This window comes from Delphinapterus leucas, chromosome 2 (assembly GCF_059928025.1).
Source record: "Delphinapterus leucas isolate spDelLeu-1000000601 "Yukka" chromosome 2, BTC_Dleu_Yukka2, whole genome shotgun sequence".
Lineage (NCBI taxonomy): Eukaryota > Metazoa > Chordata > Mammalia > Artiodactyla > Monodontidae > Delphinapterus > Delphinapterus leucas.
In genome coordinates, this window is record NC_143130.1 from 78,616,276 (window position 1) to 78,635,348 (window position 19,073).

The following is a 19,073-nucleotide window of genomic DNA, read 5'->3' on the forward strand; positions in this document are numbered from 1 at the left end:
AATTCTCTAGAAGGAAACAATAGCAGAATAACTGAGGTAGAAGAACAGATAAGTGACCTGGAAGATAAAATAGTGGAAATAACTACCGCAGAGCAGAATAAAGAAAGAAGAGTGAAAAGAATAGAGGACAGTCTCCGAGACCTCTGGGACAACATTAAATGCACCAACATTCGAATTATAGGGGTTCCAGAAGAAGAAGAGAAAAAGAAAGGGTCTGAGAAAATATTTGAAGAGATTGTAGTTGAAAACTTCCCTAACATGGGAAAGGAAATAGTCAGTCAAGTCCAGGAAGCGCAGCAAGCCCCAAACAGGATAAATCCAAGGAGAAACACACCAAGACACACACTAATCAAACTATCAAAAATTAAATACAAAGAAAAAATATTAAAAGCAGCAAGGGAAAAGCAACAAATAACATACAAGAGAATCCCCATAAGGTTAACAGCTGATCTTTCAGCAGAAACTCTGCAAGCCAGAAGAGAGTGGCAGGACATAGTTAAAATGATGAAAGGGAAAAACCGACAACCAACATTACTCTACCCAACAAGGATCTCATTCAGATTCGACGGAGAAATTAAAACCTTTACAGACAAGCAAAAGCTAAGAGAATTCAGCACCACCACACCAGATTTACAACGAACGCTAAAGGAACTTTTCTAGGCAAGAAACACAAGAGAAGGAAAAGACCTACAAAAACAAACCCAAAACAATTAAGAAAATGGTAATAGGAACATACATATTGATAATTACCTTAAATGTAAATGGATTAAATGCTCCAACCCAAAGACATAGACTGGCTGAATGGATGCAAAAATAAGACCCATATATATGCTGTCTACAAGAGACCCAATTCAGGGCTTCCCTGGTGGCACAGTGGTTGAGAGTCCGCCTGCCAATGCAGGGGACACAGGTGGGTGCCCCAGTCCAGGAAGATCGCACGTGCTGCGGAGTGGCTGGGCCCGTGAGCCATGGCCGCTGAGCCTGTGCGTCCGGAGCCTGTGCTCCACAACGAGAGAGGCCACAACAGTGAGAGGCCCGCGTACCGCAAAAAAAAAAAGAGACCCAATTCAGGCCTAGGGACACATACAGACTGAAAGTGAGGGGATGGAAAAAGATATTCCATGCAAATGGCAATCAAAAGAAAGCTGGAGTAGCAATTTTCATATCAGACAAGACAGACTTTAAAATAAAGACTATTACAAGAGACAAAGAAGGACACTACATAATGATCAAGGGATCAATCCAAGAAGAAGATATAACAGTTGTAAATATTTATGCACCCAACATAGGAGCACCTCAATACATAAGGCAAATGCTAACAGCCATAAAAGGGGAAATCAACAGTAACACAGTAATTGTAGGGGACTTTAACACCCCACTTTACCAATGGACAGATCATCCAAAATGAAAATAAATAAGGAAACACAGGGGCTTCCCTGGTGGCACAGTGGTTGAGAGTCCGCCTGCTGATGCAGGGGACACGGGTTCGTGCCCCGGTCCGGGAAGATCCCACATGCCGCGGAGTGGCTGGGCCCGTGAGCCATGGCCACTGAGCCTGCGTGTCCAGAGCCTGTGCTCTGCCATGGGAGAGGCCATAGCAGTGAGAGGCCCGCGTACCACGAAAAAAAAAAAATCTTCCAACAAACAAAAGCCCAGGACTAAGTGGCTTCACAGGCGAACTCTATCAAACATTTAGAGAAGAGCTAACACCTATACTTCTCAAACTCTTCCAAAATATAGGAGAGGGAGGAACACTCCCAAACTCATTCTACAAGGTCCACCATCACCCTGATACCAAAACCAGACAAAGATGTCACAAAAAGAGAAAACTACAGGCCAATATCACTGATGAACATAGATGCAAAAATCCTCAACAAATACTAGCAAACAGAATCCAACAGCACATTAAGGATCATGAACCATGATCAAGTGGGTTTATCCCAGGAATGCAAGGATTCTTCAATATACACAAATCAATCAGTGTGATACACCATATTAACAAATTCAAGGATAAAAACCATATGATCATCTCAATAGATGCAGAAAAATATTTCAACAAAATTCAACACCCATTTATGATAAAAACCCTACAGAAAGCAGGCATAGATGGAACTTACTTCAACATAATAAAGGCCATATATGACAAACTCACGGCCAACATCGTTCTTAGTGGTGAAAAACTCAAGCCATTTTCTCTAAGGTCAGGAACAAGACAAGGTTGCCCACTCTCACCACTATTATTCAACATAGCTTTGGAAGTTTTAGCCACAGCCATCAGAGAAGAAAAAGAAATAAAAGGAATCCAAATCGGAAAAGAAGAAGTAAAGCTGTCACTGTTTGCAGATGACATGATACTATACATAGAAAATACTAAACGTGCTACCAGAGAACTACTAGAGGTAATTGATGAATTTGGTAAAGTAGCAGGATACAGAATTAATGCACAGAAATCTCTTGCATTCCTATATACTAATGATGAAAAATCTGAAAGAGAAATTAAGGAAACACTCCCATTTACCATTGCAACAAAAAGAATAAAATACCTAGGAATAAACCTACCTAAGGCAAAAAAAGACCTGTATGCAGAAAACTATAAGACGCTGATGAAAGAAATTAAAGACGATACAAACAGATGGAGAGATATACCATGTTCTTGGATTGGAAGAATCAACATTGTGAAAATGACTATACTACCCAAAGCAATCTACAGATTCAATGCAGTCTCTATCAAACTACCAATGGCATTTTTCACAGAGCTAGAACAAAAAATTTCATGATTTGTATGGAAACACAAAAGACCCTGAACAGCCAAATCAATCTTGAGAATGAAAAAAGGAGCTGGAGGAATCAGGCCCCCAGACTTCAGACTATATTACAAACCTACAGTAATCAAGACAGTATGGTACTGGCACAAAACCAGAAATATAGATCAATGGAACAGGATAGAAAGCCCAGAGATAAACCCATGCACATATGGTCACCTTATCTTTGATAAATGAGGCAAGAATATACAATGGAGAAAAGACAGCCTCTCCAATACGTGGTACTGGGAAAACTGGACAGCTACATGTAAAGGAATGAAGTTAGAACACACCCTAACACTATACACAAAAATAAACTCAAAATGGATTAAAGACCTAAATGTAAGGCCAGACACTATAAAATACTTAGAGGAAAAATAGGCAGAACACTCTATGCCATAAATCACAGCAAGATCCTTTTTGGCCCACCTCCTAGAGAAATGGAAATAAAAACAAAAATAAACAAATGGGACCTAATGAAACTTAAAAGCTTTTGCACAGCAAGGAAACCAAAAAGACAGCCCTCAGAATGGGAGAAAATATTTGCAAATGAAGCAACTGACAAAGGGCAGCTCATGCAGCTCAATATCAAAAAAACAAACAACCCAATCCAAATATGGGCAGAAGACCTAAATAGACATTTCTCCAAAGAAGATATACAGATTGCCAACAAACACATGAAAGGATGCTCAACATCACTAATCATTAGAGAAATGCAAATCAAAACTACAATGAGGTATCACCCCAAACCAGTCAGAATGGCCGTCATGAAAAAATCTACAAACAATAAATGCTGGAGAGGGTGTGGAGAAAAGGGAACCCTCTTGCACTGTTGGTGGGAATGTAAATTGATACAGCCACTATGGAGAACAGTATGGAGGTTCCTTAAAAAACTAAAGATAGAATTACCATATGACTCAGCAATCCCACCTCTGGGCATATACGCTGAGAAAACCATAATTCAAAAGGAGTCATGTACCACAATGTTCATTGCAGCTCTATTTACAATAGCCAGGACATGGAAGCAACCTAAGTGTCCATCAACAGATGAATGGATAAAGAAGATGTGGCACATATATATAATGGAATATTACTCAGCCATGAAAAGAAATTGAATTATTTGTAGTGAGGTGGATGGACCTAGAGTCTGTCATACAGAGTGAAGTAAGTCAGAAAGAAAAAAACAAATACCGTATGCTTACACATATATATGGATATATGGAATGTAAAAAAAAAAAAAAAGGTTCTGATGAACCTAGGGTGAGGACAGGAATAAAGATGCAGACGCATAGAATGGACTTGAGGATGTGGGGAGGGGGAAGGGTAAGCTGGGACGAAGTGAGAGAGCAGCATTGACATATATACACTACCAAATGTAAAACAGCTAGCTAGTGGGAAGCAGCTGCATAGCACAGGGAGATCAGCTCAGCGCTTTGTGACCACCTACAGGGGTGGGATAGAGAGGGTGGGAGGGAGACGCAAGAGGGAGGGTATATGGGGATACATGTATATGTATAGCTGATTCACTTCGTCATACAGCAGAAACTAAGACAACATTGTAAAGCAATTATACTCCAATACCAATAAAGATGTTAAAAAAAAAAGTTATCATATATTCACCACCTATTCAGCACCCTGGACCCCCATGGAACCCTGTCAACCCTGATCTTTTTAACATCTGTATAATTTTGTCCTTTTCAGAATGTAATATAAATCAGATCATATAATATGAAAACTTATTCAGAGTGGCTTCTTTACTCTGTGTCTTAGGTGGCTTGAAAGTTATTTTTTATTATTAAATAGTATCTCATCATGTGGTTGTAGCACAGATTGGTTGCATACTTTCCTATTTTGGAAGTCATTTTGAACCTTTCTTGTTTTGGATGAACATGAATAAAGTTGATGTTAACATTTGAAAAAACAATAAAATAATGAGTGCAGAAGTACTCAGTAAATGGCAAGAGGCTTTATACATAAAATTTAAGTTATCAGTGGATACATGTATATGTATAACAGATTCACTTTGCTGTACACCTGAAACTAACACAACATTGTAAATCAACTATACTCCAATAAAATTTTTTTTAAAGTCGTCAATTTTCTAGCAGTGTTCTTGATGTAGAAATAAGTGCATCATGTTTCTTCACCTAAATATATTTCACTAAAAGATGAAAACAGGAAAAAAATAGTGTACTAAAAAAGATTCATTTAAAGGTGGATTATTTAGATAATTCAAAAAAACAAGAACCATAGGTTAAACGACAAAATTAAATATCCTACACATTAAAAGTGAAAAAATATAGTGTGTCCATTTTATTTTTTCTCTATTACAAAAAATTAGATTTATGTGTGGATTTTCCCCCAACTTAATTTGAATAGCTTCAAACCTATAAAAAATTTAAACTGTATACAGTGAACAACCTTATGTCTTTCATCTAGATTTCCTAATTAATTTTGCCTAATTTTGTCACATTTGTCTCCCCAATTATTAACATCTTGCCACACTTATTTTATTTTAACTTATTGCCACATCTCTTTCTCTTTCTCATGCTGGGCTCTTTGCCTTTCTTTCCCATTTGAAAGTAAATTACAGACAGAGTGACACTTCACTTCAAGAACCTCAGCAAATATCTCCTAAGAACTAGGACATTCTACATAACCATGATATAACACTCCAGATATTTAACATTGGTACCATAACACAATCTAATACAAAGCCACATTTCCCAATTGCCTCAAATTTCCCAATTGTCCATTTAAGCCGCTTTTTCATTCTTTGATCCAGGTTCCAAACAACATTCACACTTAAAGTTTAGTTATCATGTATCTGTATTGTAGAACTGCTCTACTACTTTTACTTTCATGATATAGTTGGAACCTCCATAGCCATGCATTCAACCATCCATGGATTCAACCAACTGTGGATCAAAAATATTCCCCCCAATTCCAGAAATTTCCAAAAAGCAAAACTTGAATTTGCCACGTACTGGTGACTGTTTACATAGCGCTTGCATCGTGTTTACAATTATTTACACAGCATTTACATTGTATTTGGTATTATAAGTAATCTAGAGATGATTTTAAATATGCAGGAGGATGTACATAGGTAATATGCAAATGCTACACTTTTATATAAGGGACTTGAGCATCTGCAGATTTTGGTATCTGAGGGGTTGCTGGAACCAATCCTGCACTGATACCAACAGACATCTGCACTGCTTTGTTTAAGAGTCCAGAGCAGGTTTTTTTTTGTTGTTGTTGTTGTTTTAGATATTACTTTTATTTATATATTTGGTGGCACCAGGTCTTAGTTGCCCCTCACCAGCTCCTTAGTTGTGGCATGTGAACTCTTAGTTGCGGCATGCATGTGGGATCTAGTTCCCTGGCCAGGGATGGAACCCGGGCCCCCTGCATTGGGAGCACAGAGTCTTAACCACTGCACCACCAGGGAAGTCCCCAGAGCAGTTATTTTGTGCAATGTCCTACAATCAGATTTGTCTGACTGTTTTCTCATGATGAGATTTAGGTTAAACATTCTTGGCAATTTGGCAGGTGATGTATCCTCCGGTGCATCAGATCAGAAGGTACAGGTCTCCATTGTAAGATAACTCCATTATAAGATTTTTTTTAAAGACAAAAACTCATTCATTTTACATATAACATTAGCTTTGGGTTAATATAACCCCTCTTTACAAGTGTCCACAGAAGGTGGGAGCAGGGTGGAAAAGACACTGGCATGAGAACTGAGGTTTAGTGCCAATTTGGTCAGTAATTAATTGTGGGGTCCCTAGGTAAAAATCTTAAAATCTTCATCTATTAAAGAGTGAGAGAAAGAGAGGGAGGGGGAGAGACAGAGAGAGAGAGAGAGAGAGAGAGAGAGAGAGGAATGAGCCAGAAGATTTCTAAAGATCCTTTGAGTTCTAATATTCTATGACTATGAATCAACTTGTAATAGAGACAGAGGTGGGTTTGGGAGACTCTGCTCCCAATGCAGGGGGCCTGGGTTCCATCCCTGGCCAGGGAACTAGATCCCACATGCATGCTGCAACTAAGAGTTCACATGCCACAACTAAGGAGCTGGTGAGGGGCAACTAAGAGCACCAGTTCGGCCACATACCAGCTATGTGAACACGGACAAGCCATTTAATCTCTCTAAGGCTTGCAGAGATTTACCTCAGCGAATGCAGGAAGATTAAGGGATTATTGCATGTCAAAGTGCATTATAAACCATAAAAAAAACTACCTAACTGGCGGGTATTATTTTATAATATCCAGTTTTTCTCTTTTTGCTCTAATTAGTTAATGAGAAAAGCAACCTAAAGTGACACAGACCTCATCAACTTTAAAACTAGGAAATGCCAGTGTTGTGTGTCATAATCTAGTCATGGAATTTATAGAATAGTTTTATTCCATAAATGCTTATGCTTTGATGATTAATAATAGTGCCTAAAGTTACTCACTTGTACAGGCTAGTCCCACCGAAGAGGATTGTCATTGTTCTTGGAATCCTAAATTTTGAGGGGGACAAAACAGTGAACACAGTGTATGAGAACGGTAACAAGTACTTACAAACTAAATTCCTTATTTAGTAATCAGTTTTGTGTTGAGCCATCAGGACCCCCGGAGAGGATGGCAAACTGAGGCCAGTGCAGAAGGGAAGTTGTCCTGCTTTTCCAGTGAGATGGGCAGCCCTAGAATAGACTAATTCTCTTGAGCAAAGGCATGTTTTCCCGAGACAGCTAGTGGGACTTGTCACACAGCCCAGCCCTATTATATTCTTATAACCCTTTATACTCTTTATATTAACCGCCCCAGCGTTTCTTTCCGGCCTTCCAACGGAACTCGGGGAACCTAGTTAGTTCGCGCACAGTGGCCACATTTTTTCGATTATTCAGCAGAACCAATAAAGTATTTCCCTGGAAGAGATTTAGGGCGCGCACACGCCCCTTGGTTTGCGTTGAGTGACGCGCGCACTATCTATGCCGAGAGTGCCCAGCGCACTGCTGTTGCTCAAGACTCGAGACACTTCCAGAAAATGGCTAACGAAGCGGTGGGGAACCGCGGCACGGCGGACGTTGGTGCCGTTGAACGCGCCTGACCTCCCAGTCCACGCAAGGCGGGGGGGGGGGGGGGAGTGGTCGCACCGCCCAGGTGGCAGCGTCCGGCTCCGCAGCGCGCGCTGGGCGCCATCCCCCGCCTCCCGCCAGTGCGCACGCGCGCCCCTCATCCGGGTGCTGGTTGAGGCTGCAGGTTGCGCCGGGGTGGCGGACAGGGGGCGGGGCTAGTGGCTCATTGTGCGCAGCGCTGTGCGGCGCCGGCGGCCGGCGAGGCCTGAGTTGAAGTTGGAGCTGCTGCCGCCGCCCTGCAGATCACTCGCTGCCTAGGCAGCGCGCTGTTCTTCTAAAATGGCTGCCGTTACCGGTGCTGTGGCAGCCTCGGCCGCCTCAGGTCAGGCGGAATGTAAAAAGATCACCGATCTGCGGGTCATCGATCTCAAGTCCGAGCTGAAACGGCGGAACCTGGACATCACCGGAGTCAAGACTGTGCTCGTTTCCCGACTCAAGCAGGTGAGGCCCGGCTAGGTCCGGGAAGGCGAGCTTAGGCCGCGCCTCGGAGCCCCCACTTCCGCCGCAGCCCCCGTCCGCTCGCAGCCGCCGGGGCCCGCGGGGCGGCGAGGTGGGGAGGTCCCGGGCGGCGCCCGCGCGCGCGGGAGGGCGAGGACCCTCTCGCGGCGCCCCCGCCCCCGCGCGCCGGGCCTGGCCTGCGAGGGGCCCGCGAGCCGCCCGGGACCGGCCGCCGCAGCCCAGCGCACCCCTGCCTCCCCCGGGACGTCTCTGCCAGGCTGCGGACGGCCGGCGCGGCCTCCCAAGGGCGATCGTGGAGACCCGGGAGGCGCTCGGTCCCCAGCCTTTAGCGATGGTGAGCGCGTGCATTTCTTGGCCTCGTAGGGACTGGTTACTTTGGTGACTTCTGCGAAGTTACCATTTAATTGTGTCCAACCGTTTCCTCCCCATATTGGGGGGTAATTGGTAGTGGGAGTTGATGGGTGGGTAAGAGAAAGGGTTTGTTTTCCGCTGGGTTTTCAGTTTTTGCATTAGCGCAATAATCTTTTTCTTCCCTGATTATCTTTCTGGTTTGAGTGAGCGTTGGAATTGTAGTAGAGGAGAAATAAGTTTGTACTAGAGAAATTAGGAAAGCTCCTTTTAGTTCTTTACTTTCGTAGCTAGCAACTTTGCTGCAATCGAGAATATTTAGACTTTTGTTCAGTATGATAATATGTGTTAGTTAATTTTCTCGACTGGGTAATATGTAAAACTCCATGTGATTTTGATACCTAATGATATTTCCTCCTGAAAGTTTCTCTCGTGTAGTTTAATTGCTCCTTTGTGAGGTTGGTTTATGAAATGACTGGCAATTCTAATGTCTTGAGGCTTGAGGTTTGCTAATTTTTTTTTCATTTCGTTTTTTAAAATAAGTTTAGATAGACTGTGTAGCATATTAACTTCTCTTTCTAATGTAGGCTATTGAAGAGGAAGGAGGCGATCCAGATAATATTGAATTAACTGTTTCAACTGATACTCCAAACAAGAAACCAACCAAAGGCAAAGGTTGTTACGAGTTATAAACATATTTTAAAATATATTTTGGTTATATAACTTGCCTCTGCTCTTGTGCCACTTGCCCTGTTTATATAGTGCTACTCTTTGCTATTTCCCTCTGGCACTCTGCCTTGTTGGGTCAAGGAAGAAAAGTTACTGTTGCCAGGCTTTGGGTGACTAGTAGCCCTTAAGATTTGGCTGAAGCTGACCTGAAAGTGAGACCAGTTCTTTCTTGCTTCTGAAAAAATTACAAAGTCAAGTTCCATAATATTTCTTCCTTCATAGTGTGAAGACCTGAAGAATAAAATACGGTTTAATACATGTCTACCTTGCCCCACAATTGGCAGAGTATTGATGGAATTCCTACCAAATCTTTCACCTTGGCTCCTTGCTGTTTTCTCTAGTATATTAAAATTTTATAACCTTTGTGTTTAGTATTTTGTTTGATTTGGTGAACTTAATTTTGCATTTATGCCATTAAACATTCTAATTTTCAGTGAAATTCAAAAAGACCTTTACCAATCATACTAACAAGGTAGGGAAAAAATCCATGACTAATTAGCTTAAAAATAAAAAGTTTTAAGTTATAGGAATATGTTAATGATTTCGATTTTATAACTTTTAAAGTAGGCCAGAATATATTTCTAGGATATGGTGATTTAATGAATAGGTAAAGGTTGTTTTAAATTAACATTTTAACAATATAAATGGGACTTAGATATATTTGAAAGGTTCTGGTAAGTGAAATACTTACTTGAATAATTACGGATTTCTCCCTCAGTCCTATAAGGACAGTGTCAGAGGGTGGGCATGATGTGGGTATCTGGATCCTGGTACCTACATACAAGTTCCATGCAGCTGCAGCATTTTAAAAACCTAACACTCTTTACTGCTTTAAGTGATCCTAAATGCTACTCTGCTGTAGACCAGATTGATGGAACTAGAGTAAAATGGTTGAATGGATTAACCTTGAAAAGAAGGAAATAGTCAAGCTTGATCGTAAGCAATCTGCATGAGTATCGGGATCAGGCACATCCTGATGCCATCTCACTGAGAGTTTTTGTAGGTTTGCAAGAGCGCCCTATTTGTGCCAAAGGAAATTGAAAAGGGCAAAGAAGCATTTTCTGGATGGGATGGGAATGGCAGAGGTAGAAATGGTGTTTAGAGGAGTAACAAAGTTATCTTGAAAATCTGTGGCTTTTAATGTAATTCTTAACTCAGTGTATCACCTTGAGAGATACATTTCCCTGTGTTAGAGAAGCTTGTGTTGAGAAGCCTCTGCTGACAAACTCAGAGGCAATTTCAAAATGAGGAAGCATAAAAAATTCAGAAATAAGTACATCAGGAATTAACCATGTTTCTTATTGTGATTTCTTATAATGATTTTGATTCATGTCATTTATTTAGCATATTGTGGTAGTTTGATAGATGTTATGTATTAATCATGGTCCCAAATTTATATTTAAGCTGATTACTGATTTTAGCATGTAAAGTAAATCTCATTTGATTTATTCGTTCTCACCTACTTTTAATTTCTCTGTGTATCCCTTTCTTTTTTAGTCATTAGGAACTTCACTCATCCTACCTTTAGCAATAAATTCAGCAATATACCGTTTTAAGAAGTTTTTCAGTATACATATGTATATGTGTATGTATGTATGTGTGTGTATATATATATAAAAGTATGTTAATTTTTTCCTCTTATATGGATTATAAGGATACTTGAAATTTAATTTTTCCATAACTCTGATGTTAAGGTATCTTGTAGTATTTAGTCAGGAGTCGTAACATTAATTGTGTGTCTGCAGCACACTACAACTGAGTACTTCATGAGACTCATTCTGGCACATGTGTGACAAATAGCTCTTGTCTCCTTGAGTTCCATTTATCATTGTTCTGAAAATCCTGTGAATGAGAAAGAACATAATGTAAATCCCAAACTAAGAACCTAGTTTGAATTAATTTACAGTTAAGATGCTTATAAGTAAGATTATTTTAAATTTTAAATTAAGTTTAAAAATAATTTTTAGACATCAAATTTGAATAGGGAAACTTTTAAAAATATTAATAATTAACAGATTTTTAAAACTAAGGATTCAAGAAATTAAATAGTATTGTAATATGATGTTCTTTTTGTCACATCTTGTTTCACTTAGCAGTATCTATCTTAAAAGTAATTGCATCTCAGTCATACTACTTTTCCTTCAATGGGTATACTTCCTTTTTATAAAATTGGAAAATTTACTAGACCATCTGTAAGGGTCTCTTAATTCTGAAATTTAATAATTATATGTAGCTAGGAGCCAGAAGAAAAATTCTTTTTTTAGCTAAAATAGATGTATAAGGAAGGAACAGGAAAACTCATAGGTCCTCAGTCAGTATGGATATCTTTAGCTGGGAATACTAGAAAAGGATAAGAATAAAGAAAGGGATTACTTAGAGGCAGTCATGTAGACAACAGCAAGACACCACATTTAATAGCTTGTTAGGCAAAATAAATAATTCTTATGATGATGTGGCTTAATGTAGCAATAAAATTAAATGAAGTTGAATGATAAGGCAAGAGAAGCTTCATGGGTCTTGAAAAGTTACTTAGGTGAAATATTAAGTTCGTTCTCTTATAAGTGCAGGGTCACTATTTCTCAAACAATTTTTTTGTGTTAAAATGATTATGTTTTGATAGATTAGAGGAAAAGGAATCTGCATTCTTAAGTATATTGTAGAATATTTTTTAAAATGCTGTTATTACAAGCACAAACTCACAAACTTGTAACAAATGTTGATAATGTTATAGCGGGTCCTAATATTTATGGTTAACATATTTGTAAAATCTATTTGCATAGAGTTAGTGGGGTGAAATTTTAAGCTTAGATTGGCTCTCACTTCTGAGTCTTTTCACATTCTCTTTGCTATGAAATTTTTAATAAGTAACCTAGAAGAGCGCTTCACCAGTGAGAGTTACTGTCATCATTTGGGTGTGTGTTAAGAAAGCGGTTAAACAGGTAGAGCTAACTCCTCATTAGCTTCTTTAGAGATTATAGATGTAAACTTTCTTTCGGTTCACCTGTAAACAGCATATCATTCTTTTGGATATTCAACCTTTCGAGTCACCTCTAAACTTCAGCCAAAGTTACTTTAAGTAGTTAATCAGTGCAATATTCAGAAGTATATGTAATCAGTACTTACCGAATTGAAACTCACTTACAGTACTTGCAGGTTTAAAAAAGATTCAAACTGCTATATAAAATTTGTTTTGTTCCCACTATAGAAACAAGTATATTTTGGGGTTGCAGATTTATCCAAACATAATGCCTGATTATGTGTGGAAAGTACCACACTCAGTATAATTAATTACATGTTTACTGTGTAAAGCTTTCTAAAATTTGTATGCCAAATAAGAATATAGTAATCAACCACATAAAATGAATTTCATATAATTTAGTATCATAGTGCACTGTAATGCTTGCTTTTTTTTAAACTGTTGTATGTTTGGATGTTAAGGAAACTTTAATCAGAACTGTGGCATTGAGAAACATTTTGGGGACAAAATTGTCATAAATCTTTTTTGGGTACCCACTGGGCTAGAAGCTTTGTGGGGGTGAGGACATAGTCTTTTATTTACATTAATCTCTGTAATGCCTAGCATATTGCTTGGCACATAACAGGTTTGTTGAATGAATACTGAGGGCCATATGATGACTTTCTTAACAACTGCTTTTAAAAATATTTCTTTTGGTGCTTATTTTAATTGCATATTTCTTTGTAGGCAGCAGTCTATCAGAGATTAATAGTCTTTACTATTTTCCAAACAGTTTTTCTTTTTAAGGTACTTTTCTCAACAGCACTAGTGGCTTCTCCTTAAACACTGATTGTGAAATGTACTTACTTTTAGAGTACGTGAATCATGGCACTCGCCTTTTATCCCTCACCAAGTTGTTGCTGTGTTGGAAAGCCTCATAGCTTTTGCTGGAATATTGTCCAACCTCAGAAGTTGTGTATGTCATTTTCATTTCACAAAATCAGGCCCTTTTACCTCAGCCATTAAAACCTTCATTTGACTTATGCAGTTGTATATGGTGGATTATGTTTATCATCAAAGCACTTTTGTACTTTTTTCAGCTATTTTATTGTGTCAAATATGGTGTGTGTCAAGGATCCTGGTGGGGAGATAGATAAAATTTTCTAGCACTTTATGACAGTGTCTTTCTCCCATGTCATTCATCTCCTAGGCATTTTGAATTAAGGACAGAAGACTTCAGACTTTTTCTTCTCTTTCATGAACTCATGTAAAATAAAGTGAGAATTGTCCAGGAATTAGAGGAAAAAGCAGTCATTATTATCAGTTGGTGGCATCAGAAATGACTTTAATGAAGAGACTGAACAATGGCTTAGGGTTTAAGGCTGAAATTCGCTGATTTATTTAATCAACTATAAGTTAGTTCTCACACATTACAATAAAAGGGCCTCGGTGTGGTACAATTCTGGGAGTTAACCATTCACACCATAAACTCCACAGCCCGAGTTAGCCTTATGTGGCAGTTCTGGTAACCTGGAATAGTAGTTTGTATTATGGCTTTACAGAATTGTTTTCCACATTATAAAAGTGAATTGTTTTCATTTTAAAAATTAGATAATCCAGAAAAGTACAAAAAAGTGAAAATTGCCCGTAATTCCACCACTTGGATTTTATCACAGATAACATGATCTAAGGTATATATGTACACGTGCGTGTACTCATAGGAGGTTTATGTTTAAGGTTTTTTTTTGTTTTTTTTTTTAACCTTGTCGAGAATTAATACCGGTTCATACCTACTCAAGGTGTTTTGTTGAAGGTAGGTAGAACTTAAATTTTTTCTAGTCTGGAGAATCTGAAAACGGTAACCTTTTATGTTCTTCTCCAACTTCTTCAGTCATGCTCAGTCTGCTCTACATTAGAGTCATTTGAGTTTTTAAAAATACAGATACCAGGCTCCTGCCCCCCAGAGAGTTGGTTTTGGTTACTGTGTTGGGGGCCCAGGAATCAGTATTTTCTAAAAGTTCCCCAGGTGATTCGCATGCAGCTAGGGTTAAGAACCACTGGCTGCTCTAGATTACTGCTTAAAACTTAGCATCATTTTCATTCATCTCTTTCTGCCTGTCAGTTTGCAATTAGTTCTCTGTTACAGTTTTCAAAACACTTTCACATTGCTTTATTTGATGCTCACAATAATGCTGAGCTAAGCAGTGCTATTTTCTTTTTATTGATAGGATAGAAAAGTAATCCGTTAAGAACTCAAGTTACATTCTTGCTGCCTTTTAAAGTCTTGTGCAAATGCTCACAAGTGTGTGTGGATGTTCAGTTTGGTTGTCTTTAGATGACACAGTTAAGAGATTTTTAAAAATATACATTTGGTGTGTTCCAGATTTATTTTATTATAATGAGTATGAAATATCTTTATGGTAGATTTTAAAAAAATAATGAAATGACCTATTGGATGACTGCTATGTTTAGGACACTGTGCAAAGCCTTTTAGAAAACTGATTTCATTAGTGAAATACCATTTTAATAGAAGAGAGACTAAAACACATATGCAAATGGTTAACACAAGGCATAGTACGCGATTATTTTAAGATTTCATACAGTTGAGGAGAGGTTGTTGCTGGAAACATCAGTGTTGTTCAGTTTGGCCTGGTCTCTGAGTCTTCCTCCCTCTTATCCACAGAAATTTTATGACTGAGCATTTTCTACGTTTCATAGCTTCTGTAAATGTTTAGGGAAAAGTTACTCAGCCACAAAATTTTTTTGGCAAAATTACTTTAAAATCTACTTGTTAAGTGGATTTTTTGTTTCATTTTGTTTCTGGAGGTATTTCTGAACTTGAAAAGGAAAATTACCAAACCTTGTAAGGACCAGTTTACCTTTGAAGAAGAAAACCAAATTGCCATCCAAAATTCTTTATTGTTAATTCTGAAATACAAACATTCTGAAAATGAAGTTTTTTCTTAAGTTTGGTGGCAAAAGTGAGGCTACTTATAGTCTTGATTTATCCTAATTGATGTTAATATTCATATATTTCATTGCACAAATGTTTCCGTGATTGATTGAGAGAAACTGTTCCAGAAGCCGCTGGGAGGTTTAAATTAAAAAATGGTATAGACACTATTGTACTCTCTTAAAATCTGACAGTTCTGAAACATGTCTGACCCCAGTGGTTTCACTAAGGATTTGTGGACCCATAAAAACAATGCTGCATAATTAAGGAGGTATTCTAGTGTCGTCTTCCTTTGGTGTATACATTTTTACTGTACCATTTTACTTTTGACCCTAAAATCATTGCAGTGAAATTTCAAAATAACTATATGTTACTACTATGATATTTTGAGATGTGATAAGTAATTTTGCTTCCAGTTTTTATTTTGCTATTCAGACTATCTTTACTACTCAGTTTATTTTCTAGTTTTGTTCCTCAGAGCATTAAAGTTAGGCTTCCAACTACATTGCACTTTCAGTTAGCTTCCGCATCCTGGTGGTGCTACTTTGCTTTGGATCAATTCCCATTTCTGTGGTATATGCCAGATTCCCTGAAGGACAAAAGATTCATTTATTAGTTTGTTGTAGGAGCTTTCATAGCACAGGCTTAAATGGGATATGGGGTATAAACGATTACTGACTGTACAAAAATGTGCCTAAGCTGGTGGTGCTTGTTGAATTAAGTAGGATTTGATTTTTCTTTTAAGTTATTTCTTATCTGTGACATCATAAAAGTTAGGAATCTGTCGATGTACTTTGTAACATCGTTAAAGTTGGAGTTTACAGTCCTTACTGACAGGATGGGGTTGCACATGATGCTAGTTTGACTGGCATGTCACGTCTTACCTTTGTCCCAGTGAGGGCTGATAGAAATTCTGAATAGAAATCCAGACCTTGTTTACTGCTAGCATCCAACCTATAACCTACACCATTATCAGTCAGGATATATATAATGCTTGAGTATCTACTTATTATATAGCATTGTACTAGGTTCTGGGCTGGATGATGAACATCATAACTTTTTAAGATGTGAATTATTTTTGTATGGTGGAGGGGTGATACTTTTTTTCATAAAGGAAGAAATTACAGTATAGTTTCTAATTCATCATGTGTAAACAAGTGCAGAGTTACAGATCATGAGAGGAGTCAAAAACTAGTGTGTGAAATGTCAGTTTTCTTAAATATTATGTACCTATCAGGTTATTATTAAAGTTTCATCACTGTATGTTTGAAAATCTCCTCCTTGTGGTTTTTATGCTTACAAGCTTATGACACATTGTGTCCAGTGCTTTCATGTGATACATCTGTTAAAAACAATAAGGGATAGCAAACTTGGACCTTTTTATGTACCTCTGCCTCTTGTTGCCTGTTTGTCATGGGGCAAGTTACATAATTTCTGTGACTCTCACATGTTAAAATTTTATGGATGTGGCTTGTGGAGCCTGTGTTCATGCTAAAAGAGATAACATTTTTAACAACTGGCACATTGTAGCTACTTGAACATCAATGGTTTTGTGGTTTTTGAGGAGTGGGAATAAGCCTGGGATTAAACTGAAGCGCTACCTTTACTAACTTTGTAATCTGATTAACTTTTCAGCATTAGTTTCCTGTTTTGTAAAATGGGGCTAGTTAAGAGGATAAAATAAATGCATTAATGCACATGAAGCATTTATCCTAGTGTCTGCACTGTGGAAGCTGCTTAAGCAGTGGTAGTGACTGCTGTTGTTTTGGTTGATGTAGTGTAATTTGGTTTTCCTTTAAGTAAACTAAGGCAAGTGAAACTCACCATGGAATGTGCATAGTATATGTAGCTTGTCATTATGATGAGGGCTGCCATTTCAAAGCTGGTATCTGTAAATTGAGTTAATTAACCACTGCTTACTAGAATAATGTCTTTTAAGTAGGTCATAGTAAGATGAAGTGGAAAGAATTTAAGACTGGAAAAGAGAAGCCTTGGCTTCCAGTTCTGACAATGCCATTTACTAGCTTTGGGCAAGCTGTATAACCTTGGGTTCATTTTCTCTTTTGTAAAATTGTGATTACCGGCTCTATGTACCATGGGGTGCTAGGAAAAATCAGTTGACCTTTTTTTTCTAAGCGCTTTGCGGGACTTCCCTGGTGGCGCAGTGGTTAAGAATCCACCTGCCAATGCAGGGGACATGTGTTTGAGCCCTGGTCTGGGAAGATTCCCCCATACTGCAGAGCGGTTAGGCACGTGAGCCACAACTGCTGAGCCTGCGCTCTAGAGCATGCGAGCCACAACTACTGAAGCCTGCACACCTAGAGCCCGTGCTCCGCAACAAGAGAAGCCACTGCAGTGAGAAGCCCGCACACTGCAACGAAGAGTAGCCCTCACTCGCCACAACTAGAGAAAGCCCGTGCACAGCAATGAAGACCCAATGCAGCCAAAAATAAAATATAATAAAATAAATTAAAAAAAAATAAAGCGCTTTGCAAATTGTAAAGCATTTTATATTTGTAAAGAGTAAATAATATTTGCAAATGATCTGAAGGAGTTCACCCAAAAACTCTACTCTATAGGTTATTTGGTGGTGTGTGTGTTGGGGGGTGGAATCCTATAGTTTTATTTTATTTATCTTATTTAATTTATTTTTGGCTGCATTGGGTCTTAGTTGCGACACGCGGGATCTTCGTTGAGCCCTGTGGCTCTTCGTTGTGGTGCATGGGCTTCAGGGCCATGGGGTCTGTAGTTGTGGTGCATGGGCTCTGTAGTTTGTGACACGCAGGCTCTAGTTGAGGTGCGCCAGCTCAGTAGCTGTGGCGCGCCAGCTCAGTAGTTGTGGCATGTGGGCTTAGTTGCCCCGTGGCGTGTGGGGTCTTACTTCCCTGACCAGGGATCAAACCCTCGTCCCTTGCATTAGAAGGCAGATTCTTTACCACTGGACCACTAGGAAGTCCCAATCCTATAGTTTTAAAAAGCTTATTTCTTCTCAAAGGTAGCATCTTTAAAGTTTTTATATTATGGAACTTTCTCTAAACGTGATAAAACAATTTAGTGAGCTCTTTCTCACCTGATACTGTTTTCTTTTGTAAGGAAGGAACAGCTCTCTTGTTGCCCTTATAGTAACTTCTAATTTGTATTTTCTCTAAAATATAAATACCACTAAGCTCAACATTTTGTTTCTCTTTTGATTCACACAAGCCCTCAGGGACATGAAGACCTCTTTTACCTCAGTGGATAAAAGAAAACTCTTTACTCTTAATCTTTTCACATATTTGGAAAGGACCAGTATCTTGTTTCACTTTTTTTTTTTTTGCGGTACGCGGGCCTCTCACTGCTGTGGCTTCTCCCGTTGCGGAGCACAGGCTCCGGACGCGCAGGCTCAGCGGCCATGGCTCACGGGCCCAGCCGCTCCGCGGCATGTGGGATCTTCCCGGACCGGGGCACGAACCCGTGTCCCCTGCATTGGCAGGCGGACTCTCAATCACTGCACCACCAGGGAAGCCCTTGTTTCACTTTTTATCTCTCATTCATGGAAAGGATTTCAAATTGGGAGTAGGTGGAAGATAGGAGCTGGTGAGGAGACATGGGAAAGGGAGGCATCCTAACTTTTTTCTTACAGTTACCTCACAACTAAACCCTCTACTCTGGGGGTCATGGAAGCTTGAGACATGGCAACTCGTTTTACGCAAAGGAAAGGT

The 19,073-nt window shown here is 39.0% G+C and overlaps 1 protein-coding gene across 6 annotated transcripts in view; it reads left to right on the forward strand.

The window, feature by feature from the left end:
- Positions 1–8,081: 8,081 nt before the first annotated feature.
- The window catches only part of SLTM (SAFB like transcription modulator), a 43,990-nt gene continuing 32,998 nt past the window's right edge, over positions 8,082–19,073 (forward strand). For 5 of the 6 annotated variants that reach the window (XM_022579620.3, XM_089904597.1, XM_022579622.3 and 2 more), the window contains exons 1-2: positions 8,083–8,368; positions 9,322–9,409. In XM_022579620.3, the coding sequence (XP_022435328.1) occupies positions 8,207–8,368; positions 9,322–9,409 (250 nt within the window). In that variant the 5' untranslated portion in view covers positions 8,083–8,206. Of the gene's footprint in view, positions 8,369–9,321; positions 9,410–19,073 lie in introns of all 6 variants that reach the window. The other variant, XM_089904604.1, reaches the window with a different exon arrangement.